General features: G+C 44.6%; 1 protein-coding gene across 2 annotated transcripts in view; it reads right to left on the bottom strand.

Annotated features, from left to right (window-relative positions):
- LOC138948669 (GTPase-activating protein and VPS9 domain-containing protein 1-like) overlaps positions 1–18,192 on the bottom strand; it is a 47,321-nt gene that overhangs the window by 15,874 nt on the left and 13,255 nt on the right. The window contains exons 11-20 of one of the 2 annotated variants that reach the window (XM_070320254.1): positions 17,802–18,077; positions 10,431–10,588; positions 9,690–9,797; positions 7,480–7,549; positions 6,047–7,128; positions 4,998–5,082; positions 3,566–3,607; positions 2,621–2,692; positions 1,734–1,999; positions 321–487 (exon numbers count right to left, since the gene is read on the bottom strand). In XM_070320254.1, coding sequence (XP_070176355.1) covers positions 321–487; positions 1,734–1,999; positions 2,621–2,692; positions 3,566–3,607; positions 4,998–5,082; positions 6,047–7,128; positions 7,480–7,549; positions 9,690–9,797; positions 10,431–10,588; positions 17,802–18,077 — 2,326 coding nt within the window. The remainder of the gene's footprint in view (positions 1–320; positions 488–1,733; positions 2,000–2,620; positions 2,693–3,565; positions 3,608–4,997; positions 5,083–6,046; positions 7,129–7,479; positions 7,550–9,689; positions 9,798–10,430; positions 10,589–17,801; positions 18,078–18,192) is intronic. The other variant, XM_070320255.1, reaches the window with a different exon arrangement.

The raw sequence follows: 18,192 nt of genomic DNA, 5'->3' as shown, positions 1-18,192 counted from the left end.
CCGACCCTGGTAGAACATGGGCGCCAGGGATGGGTGGGCAGTACTTGGATATCTCTCTTGGGCAAATAAGTCTGTGTAAATGTACACACACAACTGATATCAACATCTAGTAATACAGTGGAACCCCCCTTTTAAGACCCCTCAATTTAAGACGTCCTCCCTCTCATGACCTTATTTTTTCAGATTTTCTGTTCATAACCTCTGTAAATTTACCCCCATTTTAAGACCGGATTTTGTTTGGATTTTTGGAGGTTGTAAAAAAGAGGTTCCACTGTAAGAAGAAAAAGAAAAAAGCCAAGGCCAGGGATCCAAGCACGCACCCATCAGCATCAAAGAGCTTGATGCAGCGGATGACCTCGTGGAGCCGAGTGACCAGGTCCTTGTTCTGCAGGTTGACCGCTTCCGCCAGCTGGGCTTTCAGCAGGTACACCAGCTCGTGTTCCCGTGGCGACCCGCTGGCCGGCCGCGGACTTTGGGACTGCATCTGCTGGTGTCATAAAACAATAAAATTGTGAAGCAATTTCTGAAATGCTGACGGGAAAAGCAAACAGAATATGTTAAAGATAGCTGCACTACAGTGGAAACCAGGCCTCCACAAATCTGAGAAATCCAGACCTTGAATCCCTTGTTTCGCACTTGGAGTACATATTCTCAAACAAACTTGGTGTATTTTCAGAAAAATGAGCGTACTCTACACAGCATTTAAACATCCATGATTCCAACATGCTTCACGTACACGCGTCCAGTTTACCAATACATTAAAAAAAAAAGCTTCTTTCTGTGTTTACTGACAAACACTGTGATCATGTGTCAAAATACTTTGGGATGCGCTTGTAAAGACAAGTAGTCCAGGAATTTTTCTTGTCACATTTTTTTTCTCAACTGACCGTACTGATCGTATTCTAGACAATCATGCGTACAGAATACAGCAATATCTTATGGGTTCCCAGGTCTGGAAATCCTATCTGGAGAAGGACGAAGTCTTAAAATGAAGGCAAACTCACAAATCTTATAAGTAGAAAAGCTGAAAAAGCAAGGTCTTAACAAAAAGAGGGGGTAGAGTCTCTTAAAATCTCTTCAAGCAGAGGGTCTCAAAAAGGAGATTCCACTGTAGTGTCTTAACTGTGATGTTCTGGTCTGATTCTAGAAGTAGTTGAAGGCGAATTGGACAGACGATAGCGACATTACAACAGCATCAATTCTATGCTGGCTGTTTATGGTAAAGTATTACTCAAGATTAAGTGAATTCAAAAACAAACAGATTGCCAACGTTCCAAAATTCAGAATCCAAAAACAAGAAAGGTAAGTACTTACCTTTCTTGATTTTTTTTATTCAAGACTAAGTGGTGAAGGTTTCCCTTCACTGCATGAACAATTCTGTCAAAACAGGTCATTTTTGCATGCTGAAGAAATTTCACTTTACCTAGTTACTAGTAACTGCTTCCACACTGCAAAGTCATGAATTCCCACTTTAAATAACAGTGAAATCAACCCAAAAACACACACACAATAAAGACTACATTTTCCCAAAAAAATCACAACACATAAACACACAGTTTCCACAGAACGAATTGTTTCAACGGGTGAATGCATTGCTTTTTTTTTGGTGGTACTATTTGACTGCAATGTTGATTGGGTTGACTATGTTGAGAAAGAGAGAGCAGCAAAGGAATATGAAAAGAGGCATGTTTCTCCAAAAAGAATTTTTTTTTCTTTTTTAAATTTCCACCAACCTGCGAAAATCCTGGCTGGATCTCACACATGCTGAGCACCAGACGCAGCTTCCTCTTGGCGTCCTGAAAAGCGAAGCATCCTTCAAGGTTGCTGGGGTCAAAGAATGGCGTGTTCTCTTCCACCTGTGCAGCTGCCAGTTTTTCCTCCTCTCCTGCTCCGTTCTGTGCCAAGTCCTGCCCCTGATCCGAGTTTTCGTTGCCTGATCCATGTTTTCCTGTTCCTTTCTTGGGGGTTCTGTACTTGGCCAAAATGTCGTCGGATGTTTCTGAAAAATCAGGCATGAGACCATGAAATTATAACAAAAACAGCAGAAAAGCATTTGTCTCCACATGCAACATATTTGTTTCCATATAATTATAATCTAATCAGTTGATTTGACCAGTTGTCATGACAGAGTGATCGACTTTTGACCGACTTGGATTCATACTTGCAAGTAGATACCAGTTTGGATACTGGTTAACACAATCATTGTCTTCCCTATCCTACTCTCTACCTGTTACCTTCAATTCAGGCAGCAGACAAGGGAATAATATGTTCATCACAAGAGTGACTACTTGTAACCATGACTAACAGATCAAGTGACAATAATGAGACTGAGAACAGGTCACTGAAACCTCAGACACCACATGTACATCAAATTCCACATTGGAGAATCCTCTATGTGCCTGTGTGGTGCACCAATGATGACAGTGGGCATTCCCTACAGAACTGTTCAATCCACCAAAACCTGAGAGCAGAAATCTGGCCTGCTGACACACCAGTGAGGGACAAGCTCTACGGCGCTGTGGAGACCCTTTGACGGACAGCAGCATTTGTCAGGAGGACCGAAGTGCCTGTCTGAGTGAACGAAGAAGGAGAAGTAGAAGAAGAAGTAACCATAACTCACCAACTTTACAACTGCCAGTGTCACTTCCTTCCCCTTCCCCGCGATTGTTGCGTGAAGCATCATCTTGAGCGTCTGGAAAAAATGTTACTCGTCAAACAGGTAGCCAGTCTTAACTAAAGGTGTACAGCCAATGCCACTTAATACCATTTAGCAAATTTGTAATAATAAAAATTATGCCTCAAATTGCAATGAAAGATTAAAAACTGGCAAACAAACACCATGCAACTCAAACTGTGACAAGCTTTCTTCTATTGCAACAGTGTTTTCACACCAGAACACTGTACCTACAGAAATAGAATTGTGTCAGATCTCTACTGTTTTACAGAAATGTGTTGACACTATTGCTTCATTATCAATAGCTGTTTCACTTCAAGAAATTGAGCACACATATTCTTGACCACTCCTGTCATCTTTTGACCACAAAGTGTAATCTTTTCATCCACTTTCAGACTATTGTAAGACTGAACATGACGCAGTCAGACTGTAATAATTATTAACTAGGGTACCGGCACGGTTGGCCTAGTGGTAAGGCGTCCGCCCCGTGATCGGGAGGTCGTGGGTTCGAACCCCGGCCGGGTCATACCTAAGACTTAAAAATTGGCAATCTAGTGGCTGCTCCGCCTGGCGTCTGGCATTATGGGGTTAGTGCTAGGACTGGTTGGTCCGGTGTCAGAATAATGTGACTGGGTGAGACATGAAGCCTGTGCTGTGACTTCTGTCTTGTGTGTGGCGCACGTTATAATTATGTCAAAGCAACACCGCCCTGATATGGCCCTTCGTGGTCGGCTGGGCGTTAAGCAAACAAACAAACAAACAAAAAATTAACTAGGATGGCAAACCAGGATCATAGGCAGTATCATGTTTTCAGACTTGGAAAGCTTGGAAAACAAACACAAATGCTCATGTATACAAACATGCATTCACACATTTGACAAGCTAGCTTACCCAAGAGATCTTTGTCCAGCTTTGTGGTTTTCCGTTTAATACCTGAAAATGACAGTAAAAGCTGTATCAGCACTGGTTGAGCGTAAAGATTTGTTCCAAGGGAAAACAGGATGTGGGGACTCAAATCACCTTGAGGCTGGTGCAAACAGAACTACTTGCCAGATAATCTGAATAAAAAAAACAAGAGTTGTAGATAATGTCCTAGAGGCTATGTTGTTTTTGATTCTGAATTCTGGAACATTGGCAGTCTATCTGTTTTTTTGATTCCAGACAATCTGAGCTAAACAAGGTCTGATCTTTTCTTGCATATATATTCAAAGTCATGTTTCATGCACCTTGGCATTTCTTTTGATCTGTTGTTTCTTCCACATACTTTGACGGTGCCCTGAGTCTGAGTCTACAAGTGTAATTGTAAGACCATGCAGAAAGCCATTTTTATCCCACCTTTCACTGTATTCACGTGCCAGTTATTCTAATCAAATCATGATAAAACTAGGAAAAACATTTTCTTCTTACCATGTAAAATTGTTAATAATCAAATTAGTGATTGCACTAGGCTATTCCTCTGAATTTAAGCATGCTAGGTACCGTATTTGACGGATTACAAGACTTTTAACAAAAAAATTGGGACGAGCCACGTATAGGCCGCGTCACTATATTAGCCGTCGTCAAATAAAATATAATCAGATCGTGTCAATCAATCAAAACAACCAGGCAAACGAAAGTACGGTATTTGGCGAAATCGGCTCCGAGAATAAACAAGTGAAACAAAGAAGAAAAGTGAAAAAGTTTGAAGAAAAATATCACACACACACAATTTGTAACCAACACACACATGTAGTCCCGCCCGGAATAAGCTTTTTTGGGATGATTTACGACTTTTGCGCACATTTCGAGCAGACGAAAACACAACATGGCGGCTCTCGCTCCTCCAACTATCGCGAGACACAAAAAAACGAAATCTCGCGCGCGCGAGATCCTGATACATCCGGTGTTTCTCTGTACGCTATCTTGTCACGACGACTTGTTGACAAACGAAAATTCGCGAAAGAAAGAGAAAAGCGCCGAGTCTTGAGTAGAGAGCTAATAAAGTACCGGTAATCGCTAATCGAGCGAAATGAAAATCCACGGTGATTTCCATTAGGTGAATGCTATTCAAGTTTAGGTAACAATTTAGCCACATCTTTTTATAAGCCGCAATGCGATTTTTTTTTAAAAAAGTCGCGGCTTGTAGTCCGTCAAATACGGTACCTAAGAGAAAGGTTCAAAAGGACAATCAAGAAAAAAAGAGCACCGAAGTCTGAAGACCACCCGGCACAATGATAACCACACGGTCTATGACGATTTCCCCGGTTCGCTCTCATGTGATCTCCTTCCTCACGGAATTGTCGGAGATAAAAAAAAAAGAAGTTTGAAATGACCTGACTAATACCTTTATGCAGCTTATCCCGGAAGGTTTTGAAGAAACCAGAGCCTTTCTTGTTGGCACGGTCACTCTCATCGCCGTCAGTGAAGTCCTGCAATCAGAGTAGCGGTAAAATGACACCGATAACTTTTTATCTCATCCTCAACTATGTGCATTATGTTGTTATTTATTTGAAGATTCTTTAAATGTTTATTGTTGCTTTAATGAAGATTTATCATACATATATAACATTAATTGTAAGGCGCTTAGAACTATATTAGGATTTGCGCCATAGAAATACCCTTATTATTATTTATTAACTATCTCACATGAGGTTCAGATATTCTTTTGCACAGTTTTTCTACCTAAAACGATCAATTCATTACACAGATCTAAAGTCTAAAACACATTACGCTGATATTTGGAAATGGCAGGGCATTTGAGAAAGAGGCTGACTGTACTTTGATTTTTTGCTAGTTTTGATTTATTATGTGGCAGTGAGGATTAAAAATACAAAGGATTGCTACCCTACATGCCTGAGGGCGTAACGTGAGATAAGTTAGTGAACACAAAGGATGCTCCTTGTGAACAGGCTTTTCAGGCTTCAACAAATGTATCATTCAGGTTCCAGCTTGATGATCTTCTTCTTCTTCTTCTTCTTCTGCATTCGTGGGCTGAAACTCCCACGTACACTCGTGTTTTTTGCACGGGTGGAATTTTACGTGTATGACCGTTTTTTACCCCGCCATTTAGGCAGCCATACGCCGTTTTCGGAGGAAGCATGCTGGGTATTTTCGTGTTTCTATAACCCACCGAACTCTGACATGGATTACAGGATCTTTTTCGTGCGCACTTGGTCTTGTGCTTGCGTGTACACACGGGGGTGTTCGGACACCGAGGAGAGTCTGCACACAAAGTTGACTCTGAGAAATAAATCTCTCGCCGAACGTGGGGACGAACTCGCGCTGACAGCGGCCAACTGGATACAAATCCAGCGCGCTACCGACTGAGCTACATCCCCGCCCTCAGCTTGATGATATGCTCAATTTCAGCAGCTGAAGTAAACAACGGATCACCTTATCATCCGACCGCAAGGAGATGTTGTCAGGAGAGTCGCGCTGAAGAAAACCGGCCCCCGACCCAGCGACAGGTGCGGTCGATCCCATCCCCTTTTGCAGCGCACCCTTCCCTTTGTCCTCCACAGACACACCAGCAGCTCCGCCGTTCACTTTCACCTCCTTGAAGGCAGAGTCATCCTCGCACAGCAGTTCTATCGCACTGTCCACAGACCGCGACGACATGTTGGCCAGATTGTCCCCAGCGCCGGATGACACAGCGAACGCCGAGTCTTCCTTCAGAGTCTCAATGCTGCGGTTGTTGTTTGCGTTGGTGCTGAGAGTTGAAGCGTCCCCATCCCCTTCCGACGAGAACGGGTCAAACATGCTGAGAGCGGTAGACAGGCGGCTTTCATCAATGCGCGAATTCTGCTGTTCAGAAAGCATCAGCGCATCAGCGGGGTCAAGGTCGGCTAAAGATTCCGGGTTCTCCGGGTTCTCTACCGTCGCTGTGGCAGTGCTGGAGCCAGAACCCGGGCTCCTCAGAGCTTCCGTGATCTCGATCAGAGGGTTCCCGCTGTCCTGCGAGGTGCGGTCTTCCTTCGGCTGTGGTTGAGGATGCCGCATTTCCACCTTCTTGTCGGTGGGGCGTCGAGAGGGAGCAGAGGGAGGGGGAGCATTGTCCACCAGCCCGGAGGACTGAGGAGCTGACCCGGACATCATCGCTTTGTCTGTAGCACCGTTCCCGCTCAGCTGACCGTTGGTGCTGACCCATAAGTTGACCCCAGGGTTCATGGGTCGCTGGGGGAACGGGCCGTGGTAGGTACGTCGGTCGTAAGCGCCGTCAGAGTGCCGGTCCTTCCAGGCTCGGTTCCGCACCACGTGATGCGGGTCTGACTGCCTCCCTCCCTGGCCGGATGTGCGGTGGAACTGAGGGGGGTGGAGTGATTTGGGGCCAGGGAAGGGTGTTTTTTTGGGAGTATCGGCTGGCTCCTCACGGGCAGGTTTGGCTGCTTCGTTGGACATGTGAAAGACATCACCAAGGTCGTCTGAGGTTGGTGCCCCTCCCACCGCTCCCAAGGCTTCAAGGCCGGGGTCATCATCTGTCAAGGTCATAAGAAATGTTAACATTTAAATTAGTTTTGCTTTCCTGCACACATTCCCCTCTGGCAGCACTTTTTCATCAAAAACAACAGCTTGTCAGTCAATTCTTTCAAACTCAGCGTTGTTTTCTTTACATCATTTTGTATTACAAACATGAAGAATTCACTCAAAAGACAGACTTTTTTCACGAATCAAGTGCTGATAAAGATACTAAGTAAATACTCAAAGGTTTACAGGTTCTCTATCTCCCCCAAGCTTTTCATCACTCTCCCTTCCTCCTCCCCAGAAACAAACATCCAACACCCCTCTTCAACACACACAGCTTTTCAGACTGATAGTTGTGAGCCTACCTGCTCTGACGTCTTCGTTTCCAAGGGAACTGTCCGCCTCGTCCCGGTCCACAATGCTGCTGACTTCATCCTGAAAATAAAAGAGGTGGTAGAAAGTTGATACATGCGATGAATATACATCAGGCATGGGAATTGAAAATTGTAAAAAAGGCTGAAAATGTATAAGTCGACGGCGCGAAGCGCCTAGCCTTACTAGGGGGGTCCGGGGGCATGCCCCCCCGGAAAAAAATTTCTCCAAAGAACCCAGATGGTGCAATTCTGTTTTTAGAATCAGAGTTTTTAGTACCAATTTTTGCTTTTTTGAAGGAAAAAAATATATACATGTATTATATGGTTTAAATTTGTTAAAAAATTGATCTGTTGAGACAAACAGGAAAATGTAACTTGTAACACAATCTGTGCAATCTGGTTTACTTTCAAACATAAAAGTTCAAGTAACTGAGGCGGGCGGTAGCAGTGCAAGTACGGAAAGTTTTCTCGGGCTTTTGCGCAAAGGCAAAAGTAACCGGTGCTTTTTTTGTGTGCATCCCCCCTTTATTTTTTCGGCGGACACTTTTGCTTTTTCGGCGGAACAGAAAAAAATTCGGACAATTCCCATGCCTGATACATGTTGATGTATATATATGTCGTGCCGAATTCACGGAATTGCCGAATTCGCGGAATCGGCAACATTTTTGCCCATTTCGCGTAATCAGCAAAACGCTGCCCATTACGCGAAATCGCCAGCGTTTTGCCGAAAACGCAGAAAGGCTTCTAAAATGTGCCCATTTTGCGAAATAGGCAGCCACTTTTTGGTTTTAAAGTTCTCAAATGCCTGGGATATCATCACACTTAGACAACTAGATACTCGAATGGATAGATATCGCAATAATCGATAAGTTATGGCAAATTATTGCAGAAAGTGTAGTTTTCGTGCTTTTTCGGAGTTATGCTCGACACAGACCAACATAGACCATAAAAAACATAGTAGGGAGGTAAAGCAATGTTAATGCAATGTTCTGGTGACACAAAAAGTAACAGACTGGGCAAATTTTAGAAGCCTTTACGCGATTTCGGCAAAACGCTGCCGATTTCACGTATTGGGCAGCGTTTTGCCGATTACGCGAAATGGGCAAAAATGTTGCCCATTACGCGGAATCGGCAATTACGTGAATTCGGCACGACATATATATATATGATGAGTATATATCAGGCATGGGAATTGAAAAAAGTAAAAACGGCTGAAAATTTGTAAGTAATATCAAAGTCGACGGCGCGAAGCGCTTAGCCTTACTAGGGGGGTCCGGGGGCTTGACCTCCCGGACATTTTTTTCAAAAAAACCCAAATTGTGCAATTTGGTGTCATCTGAGCTCCAAATTTGCCATTAAATTCAGTTTTCAGAACCATTTTTGCCTCTCCCATTTATTTTTTCGGCGGACACTTTTGCTTTTTCGGCGGAACAAAAAAACAGTTCGGCAGAAATTTGCCTTTCGGCGGACAATTCCCATGCCTGATATATATATGATGAGTATATATGTAGAAAGTTGATACATGCAATTAAATAATTGATAATTCTCATCGCATGTTTCATCCTGGAAGAAAAAAGAAAAAAATCAGAATAACTGGTTTCACGCTTACTTTATCCTAGCAATAGCGCAAACAATGTCTTTCGTCTTTGACGACTCTCAACATTTTGAGATCAAGGAAACGACACCAAATTTAGCGATTTTATTTCCTGTGCATTAAATAGTTTTTATTTGTATGTCCGTCCACCTCCACTCCAGAGACCATGAACTAGTGAAAGTTTCATTTTATCTATGTTTTTTTAAATGTTGCAATAAGTAACCGTACTTGTTTTTTGATTACACAGTATGAGTAAACCCAGAAAAGAAAAGAAAAAATGGAACAAGGGACTGCACGTGAGAGGAAATAGAATAAGATAACAATATTATTATCTTGTTCCAGAAAAGAATGTTAGTTTACTGGAGCTGCAGTACCTCCCCCCCCCCCCCCCTCCTACTCACACCCTTCCCCAAAATCAGGTGTTTGCAAAAAATTATGGTCTTCCTCTTTGTTTTTATCCCAGAGAAAGAAACGCATGCCTCAAATCATTCGCAAGTAATGCACCAAATGTGATTCTTTTTCTCCTTCAGCGTATGATAACCAAAGCCTGTTGCACTGACTCTACCAATCAATTACACTGAGATGAAAATTCAAATAGATGAGTAACCTGATCTTCCAGTTCTCGAAGTCGCTCAGAGTTTTTCTCATCGGTGTCACTGGCCAGTACGTCTGTGCTCCAGGCATCGCTGGCTGTTTCTGAGATCTCAGAGACAGGCTGGAAAACACACAAACAAACACTTAAAGATGATATCTTACTACTGTTACACCAGTTTAAATTTAGAAGATGCCTGGACACAAAAGCGTACAACTTTTGTGCGTGCTTGTATCCTACTTTTCCGACTGGCATGCCCAACTAGCATCTTTTCTTCCGTGAAATAAGCTGTGTAATTTTTTTAACAAATTCTTCATGAAGTTCCCCTCCCAATTGCCTCCATACAACTATCTATTTTCATCGCTTTCACAGGAAATGGCTAAAGCAATATATTCTCACAGTGGAAACCCTAAATCTAATGCATATTAATCCTGCTCAACTCTTCATTTTCTGGAAACCTGTTTCCTACCTTTCTTAGTAAAAATCCTACAGCGCTGTTACACTGAAGGCAGCAACAGCACCTAATATGATCCCACAACAGTGAAATGCATGCATCTGTTTAAAGGTGGAATGCAATCCTTTAATAGTATATTAATGGGTTGTTTTTTTACATAATAACTCTTAAAAGCTCACAGCACACACAAAGATGGACTATTATAGTGAAAGCAGTCTTACAATTATGCACATGATAATCATGCTACAATTCTCGAGTTAAAATAATCCTTAGTGCCTAGGAAGAAAGCAACATCCACCAACCTCTGGGTCGCGATTCCCCAGCATGTTAAATGAACGCATGAAATTATCTTCCGCTACTTCTTCCAGCCTGTCCAACTGGTTCTGGTCCGTTGTTTCCGAGTCGCTGGCCAGAACGTCCGTACTCCACGTGTCGCTCACTGTCGACTTGATCTCGTCTCCTGTAAAGCAAGAAGTTTTAGGCTGTGGGAGTGAAGACTCTGTTTGCAGAAAGCTCATTATTTCTCAATTTTCTCCCCCCTTTCCTAACCTAGGTGGTGGGTTCAAGTGCTGGTCCTCCAAAAATGTGAGAAAACCAGGTCTTAACAGCAAGGGAGTCTTAAAATGAAGGTCTTCTTCTTCTTCTGCGTTCGTGGGCTGAAACTCCAACGTACACCTGTGTTTTTTGCACGAGTTGAATTTTACGTGTATGACCATTTTTTACCCCGCCATTTAGGCAGCCATACGCCGTTTTCGGAGGAAGCATGCTGGGTATTTTCGTGTTTCTATAACCCACCGAACTCTGACATGGATTACAGGATCTTTTTCGTGCGCACTTGGTCTTGTGCTTGCGTGTACACACGGGGGTGTTCGGACACCGAGGAGAGTCTGCACACAAAGTTGACTCTGAGAAATAAATCTCTCGCCGAACGTGGGGACGAACTCACGCTGACAGCGGCCAACTGGATACAAATCCAGCGCGCTACCGACTGAGCTACATCCCCGCCCAAATGAAGGTCAATTTACAGAGGTTATAAAGAGAACATGTGAAAAGTCAAAGTCTTAAGAAGGGGGAAGTCTTAAATCGCAGGTCTTAAAAGAGGGCTTCCCCTGTATTACTGACATTCCACAGTCACAACATCACACCATCAGCATTTATTCTTCTCAACTAGCAATCAACAGAAACACACACCAAACACGTCCATCCAGAGAAATTCAAGTTTTACGCCCTCACGGCAAAGCCATTAGGGGCATGTTCCCGGGTTTTAATATAAAATTTCAAAAATAAATTTTGATTTAATTAATATACTTACCAACTCACATAGATAGCATTAACTTCAGTTAAAGTGCTAGGACACTGAACTACGCTTCACCCCAAAGGGGAAGCAACCCCCTAAAAAAGAACGGCATTGACCTATAACCCAAGCTATACAAGAGTCGAGGTCATACCGTCACGTGACCTATCACGCGTGACTCGACCGCCGCCTATGTTAGAAACTCACTCCTACTGAAGTGATCTGTTCATTTTTAGGGAAACCCTAAGCAATAACTTCGTTTTGTGATAAGACATGGAAGCACTCTTACATGGCAACGTGGGGAAATAACTCTGAAACAAAAACCGTATGCCATATAAGGCATGGTCCTTGGTGATTATTTACACAACCGGTGTACTGCGCCTGCGCAGGATGTATACCGGTGAAACTCATTCCATATTGAAACATATAACCCCTTAAAAAATTTGCGGGGCAGGCTGGGAGGGAATCCAATATGTGAGTTGGTAAGTATATTAATTAAATCAAAATTTATTTTTGAAATTTTATATTAAATTACATATTCTTACGCAACTCACATAGATAGCAGATTGCTAATTTAGGTGGTGGGCAAATGAACTCATAGTTAACATCTTGCAAGTATCTGGCCTGTAGCTACAATAGCTGGCAGACCGAAATTACTGTTCTGCCGAGCACCAGATACGTTCCCAGGAACACATAAAAAGACATCTTCTGCAGAAGATGTCTAGTAGATGTGTATTAAAACAGCGGGTACTTAAAATACCCCGCCGATAGAAAACTCATGACTACGTCCTTGAACGGTCAATAAGCTGCATTCATGACTTATGTAAGTCTCTCAGACTTGAGAACAGATAAAGAAGAGGCCTATACACTCTGACCTCTTGAGCCCGTGCTGCCTGAAAAGGGAGGACTGACTGCCCCCCCCCCCCCTTTTCCCTGCCACCACTGTAGGCATGCCTAATCAATGTGGCAGTCCATTTAGCTAAAAGTTGACTTCACTAAATCATTGCCTCTAGAAGTGTTGATGGAAATAAACAAAAGCCTTTGTTCTGGTGATCTAAACAGATCAGTTTGTTTGTTTATTTGTTGCTTAACGTCCAGCCGACTACGCAGAGCCATATCAGGACGAGGAAGGAGGGGATGAAGGGGGCCACTAGTCAAGCGAGTCAGAAATATATTTAAGCTCGAAATGTACAATTGGTTAAATATGGCTCTAGCAGAGCCAAAATATTGCAAATTGGTAGAATTGTATTATCGGATCTGGTTACTCCTGTTTCTGCTTATTTGTCAGAAATTTTGAATTAAACCTAAGCGCTATAGATCAGTCTTTCTCCAAAGAGATGTCTAAGGCAAAAACCAGACAGAAAATGCACTTACTCGCACTTCTCTCAGAAGCTACTAGAGTAAGTATGACGGCTTCCCGTATTTAGAATAACAAGGCTAATCTGTCAAGGATTAAACAATCCGAACTCAAAGACTCCGAAACTGGGAGCGAATCCCAAGCCTGGACTGGAGATTTGCTTTCAGCAAACCAAAGGGAGGTTCCCTTAATCACGCTGGCTAAAAAGAACCCAAGTGAAAAAATTTTGCGACCTAGCTGTGTCAGTGCAACTGATATCGCATAAAGTCTTAATTCAGAGACGTGGGAGAAAATTCGGAAAGCCAGGATAGGTGGTTCGCCACCCGCATTGAACGGAGAGAAGTGGAGTTCTTTCCGTTAATAGTACGCCAATTGTTCCAAGCCAGTCAAAGTGACACAAAAACGAAGACGCTGAACCCCTATGAAATCTCTAGACCAAATCCAGAGTTGAGGCAGAAGCCCCTGAGCGTCTCAATGATTCCCGTACAGTAGACACCCGTGTGGCTCGAGTGTAAAAAAACAAAAACGGCGCCCTCTTGCCAGCCTAAAGGACTGGCAACCAAGATTGAGTGGGCCCATAATGTGCGACCAACAGGCCGCTCAAAGTAAAATTGAGAGTATTATCCGGGAACGGGGAGACGAACATTTAGCAGAAGGTGACAGTACCGAGAGGCAAAACTTCTACCAGCGGCTTCTCCAAATTCACCAGAAGGAGTAGAAGCGTGTTGCGAGATAGAGTCCAATCCAAGTGGACATTCCTGGCCGGCTGACTAGAGTCTGCCAAGACCTAGAGCCTCTCAGAAAGGTACCTCCCTGCTAATAAGATTTTGTGGTGGTAAAAGCCACATCAAAACCTCGCATGCTCGCTGTGGCAGTGATAGAGAGCGAGATGCCACCCCCTGCTTATTGAGATAAAAGACCACTGTGGTGTTGTCTGATTGAATCAACACATGTTATCCCCTGACAAGGGGAAAGAATTCCACAAGAGACAGAACTGCTTCCCTGGTGGAGAGAGAACCAACGGGAACGCCCTGTATGAGCAGTGGTGTGAGAATCCAAAGATTGGTTGTGTCTGTGAACCAGTCAAGAAAAGACACTAACATGTTCCGGCTCTTCATTTGATTGCTTAGAAAACGAAACCAGAGCCCCGAAGATCTGAATTAAATAAAAAGTAGCCACTTCCGAACTATTTTGTATATATCCGAAGGTGGAAGTAAACATAGGCACGATCTATATAAGTGACCCAACAGGAAGGGCCCCAGTGCCTCCCTCAATAAAGTGAGAGTCCTAATCGCCCCTCCAGCCGCTGTGGGAAAACACAGAGGCAGAGAGAAGAGTGGCCGAACGCTAATACTCCAGTTGACAAGTGCCAAGAGTATGCAAGAAAGCGTGCTATTGTTTGCCCACTGAACCCTACCGCTAAATCGCCTCGAGGAGATAAAGTGGTGGGTATTAACTTTTGGCACCGTGCCACGCCGAGAAGAAGATAATAAACCAAAGCTGAGAAAGGCCAGCTTAGCGCTTTTCTCTGATAAGAAAAGCCGAGGCCTGCCGTGGGCTTTTCCTTTTGCTGTGAGATTCTCTCTGTTAAAGAGCCCGCGTGCAAAGAGGAGGATTCGCAAAGAAAACCCTCGAGCAAGGAAGAGATTTAAGTCTCACCGACAGAACAATACTGTCGGCCGAGGCCTTTTCCCAGACGAACAGCGAAGCTAAACCCTTTGAATATGTGTGCCGACAGAACACAAAGGCATCCCGTGAGTACGAAACCGCACAAGGGAAAGAACGAATCAAAGTCTTGTACCAAGACGATAATAGAAAGAAGTGCGGCCACGATCTTCCACAGCCAGGAGATCATTGTTCTTGACAACAGACAGTTTCTCCTTGCTATGAACCTTAAGATGTATGATCGACAAGTACGGTGCAACCGGAAGCGGTTCCGTAGTACGAAGAAAAGAATAAACTAAGTTCTTAGGCTTGGTGTAACCTAGGCCTACGGATATCGCTCAGCGAGTGAAGCGTTACTTGAGCGGGTGACGCAAGCGAAAGCAACGCCGCATCGCTGCCCACAAAGGAAGTTATAGAAAAGAAGAAACATATGAGAAAACTTCCACAAGTTCAAATTCTAGAGCCAGACAAGAAAGCGTCCCTGCGTGTGTAAACCGCATGTGCGTACAACCGTGCCGCGACTGACATTTGTCCGGCTGAAACCTTAGCCAAAGAGGCCAGGAGTATGAGGACGTCTTTCACGCTAGAGTCGTTTCGAAAATCGAAAGGATTCAACGACCCCGCGACCGACCGCGATAGAGATCGAAGAAGTGTCTCTGAAAGAGACGCAAGTTCCAACGAGTATCTTCCCGTTTCATCCAAACCAAGTAATGCGCCTTCAGAGTAAGCACAATGTTTTGTCCAAACTATAGACATCTTCCCTGAGATTAGCCAACTCCGGAGTGACCGGAAGCGGTGCACTCGGCAAAGCGTAAGTCTCAATAAGACTGTGATGACGACGGGAGAGAGCAAACTTGCGTGAATGAAACGAAGTGCTCGCTTCCGTAACTGGTCTGAGGCAAACCATGGCTGAGCAGCATCAGGAACCTGACCGTGTGCAGCCAGTAAAGGCACAGTATCCACAGGCAAGCTATTCTCAGAACCCGAAGTTCTAGCCAGCACCTTGGAAAGTTCGTAAGCAACAGAAGGAGACTCGCTAAAACGATATCCCTGAACTTCCGTTAAAGCAGGGCGGAAATCACCCACCACTGAGGGTGGTGGTGCCGCAGAGCTTGCCATAGCTGTCACCCCTTCAGCGAAGTACTTGGCAGACACCTGAGCTGCAGTAACCATAGCTGGTTAAAGTTTGAGTGACAACTTGACATCAACTTCCTCCTCAGAAACTGAGTGAGAATCGTCGAACTCCGAATCTGCTGAGGCTGGACCGTGAAATTCGCTGTGACAAGCTGCGTCACTAAAACGATCCACCACAGGCGAGGCTGATTGCAAAACGGAAGAACCGTGCAAAGCCTGCCCGAAAGCAGCTTCCTGCCCAAAAGGAGGAAGTTGAGACATGTACACATTCACCGAGACATAAAAGTCTGCCCGTGAGTACATCTGTCTCGTTGTCCGGTGTCGACCCCCCGTGAGTTCCGCCTCTTAAAAAGAGCGATAGCCTCCGGGAGAGTCGAACTTTGACCCCCCGTGAGTTCCGCCTCTTAAAAAAGAGCGATAGCCTCCGGGAAAGTCAAACTTTCACCCCCCAGCCGCGGCGGGGGGGCTACTAGTTCCGGCCCAACTGGAACACTTTCACCAGAGAACCTGGCTACCGGTGAACCTGACTAACCTGTAGAGCGTGAACGCTCCTCGTATGAAGTAAACACACTCCTCTGCGTGCACGTCAGCCGAAGAGACTGTGCATGAAGGCGGAACCTCGATGCGTGGCAACAAACTGCGTCGCCCACTCCCGCCGGGAGCGAGCGCAAACTCGACGAATGGCAACATGTTATACATATGGGTCGAAAACATCTCAAAAAGGGAAGCAAACTATCTTTAACACAAGTAATCTCTTTCCCACTGCGTTTGCCTTGGCTGAAGTAACCTAAATTTAACCTGCTTCAGCACTGGCATGATTGGATTCATAGGGTCCAAAATTTACAGACATTCTTTCTTTCTTCTTTATATGTTGTTTAACGTCGTTTTCAACCATACAAGGTTATTTAACAGACGCAAAAGTTAGAGAAGCTGGGTCAAGAACGGAAATGGTAGTGCCTTTGCCTTTCTCTTTATGCGAAACGTAAAAGGAGAAACCTCAGCAGCTACTGACTAGTCTGTGGTTTCTAATTCTCCTTGTCAGCCATTGCTGACAAAAACCAGTCTGAGTTATGATATTGATAAACAACAATCAGACCGAACAACGGAGAAAGAAAGAAACGCAAGCAAAAGCAAATAAATTAGAACGAGCTCACCCAAACTTGTGCATGAGAAGCAGGGACCTGTAGACGGGGTGAAACACTGTCCAGAAGACAGTAGGCTAAAAGCCTGCAGCGTAGTGTGAAAAGCGTCCGAGCTACTTGGTGGCTGAAGTAGGAGTGAGTTTCTAACATAGGCGGCGGTCGAGTCACGCGTGATAGGTCACGTGACGGTATGACCTCGACTCTTGTATAGCTTGGGTTATAGGTCAATGCCGTTCTTTTTTAGGGGGTTGCTTCCCCTTTGGGGTGAAGCGTAGTTCAGTGTCCTAGCACTTTAACTGAAGTTAATGCTATCTATGTGAGTTGCGTAAGAATATGTAATTTAACCCGACTTTAGATGAGATACACAAGTGTATGCGTGTTTAGGTGGTATCAGCCGTCTGCACTTATGGCAGAATGACCAAGGTCTTTTACGTGCCACTGTGGTGACACGGGGGGTGGGAGATGGATACCGTCTCTGGGTCTGCACATAAGGTAGACCTGTGTCCGTCCCGACCCGGATTCGAACCAGCGACCTTTCGATCACAAGTCCAGTGCTCTACCACCTGAGCTACCCGGGCCCCACACGTCCATCCACTTACTTTCGCGGGTCTTAAAAGACGGGTTCCACTGTATTATTGACATTCCACAGTCACAAAATAACACCATGATATTCTTCTCAACTAGAATGTTTGTTTGTTTGTTCGTTCATGGGCTGAAACTCCCACGGCTTTTACGTGTATGACCGTTTTTACCCCGCCATTTAGGCAGCCATACGCCGCTTTCGGAGGAAGCATGCTGGGTATTTTCGTGTTTCTATAACCCAACAAACTCTGACATGGATTACAGGATCTTTTTCGTGCGCACTTGGTCTTGTGCTTGCGTGTACACACGGGGATGTTCGGACACCGAGGAGAGTCTGCACACAAAGTTGACTCTGAGAAATAAATCTCTCGCCGAACGTGGGGACGAACTCACGCTGACAGCGGCCAACTGGATACAAATCCAGCGCGCTACCGACTGAGCTACATCCCTGCCCTTCTCAATTAGCAATCACACACACCAAACATGTCCATCCACTTACTTTCAAGCTCGAACTTGCCAAAGCGATCCGTCACATCGACACGGTTCTGCTTCTGTACCGTTTCAGGAACGGGGACGGGCAACTCAGCAGTCCCATTCCGGTTCTCTTCCACGCTTTCAGCCTGCGAGAGGGGTGTGTCGCGACCGCTGATACTGGGGGAGCCACGCCCGCTGACATTGGCGGACATCATGTCGGAGAAATTGTCCAGCTCGTTCTCATCCACCGAATGGCTGGAAGCTGCTTCGGACAACGCCTCTGGACCATCGCTGGCATTGCCTGAAAACGAAGTATGGTGATGAAAAGTGAATAAAAAATTGATTTTCAAAGGACAGGCGAGAGTTGTGTGAAGGCTTTTTCTTGTGTTTAGGAATCCAAAAACAGATAAACAGCT

Source organism: Littorina saxatilis, linkage group LG15, assembly GCF_037325665.1.
Source record: "Littorina saxatilis isolate snail1 linkage group LG15, US_GU_Lsax_2.0, whole genome shotgun sequence".
Lineage (NCBI taxonomy): Eukaryota > Metazoa > Mollusca > Gastropoda > Littorinimorpha > Littorinidae > Littorina > Littorina saxatilis.
This window is presented reverse-complemented; position numbering and strand designations above follow the sequence as displayed.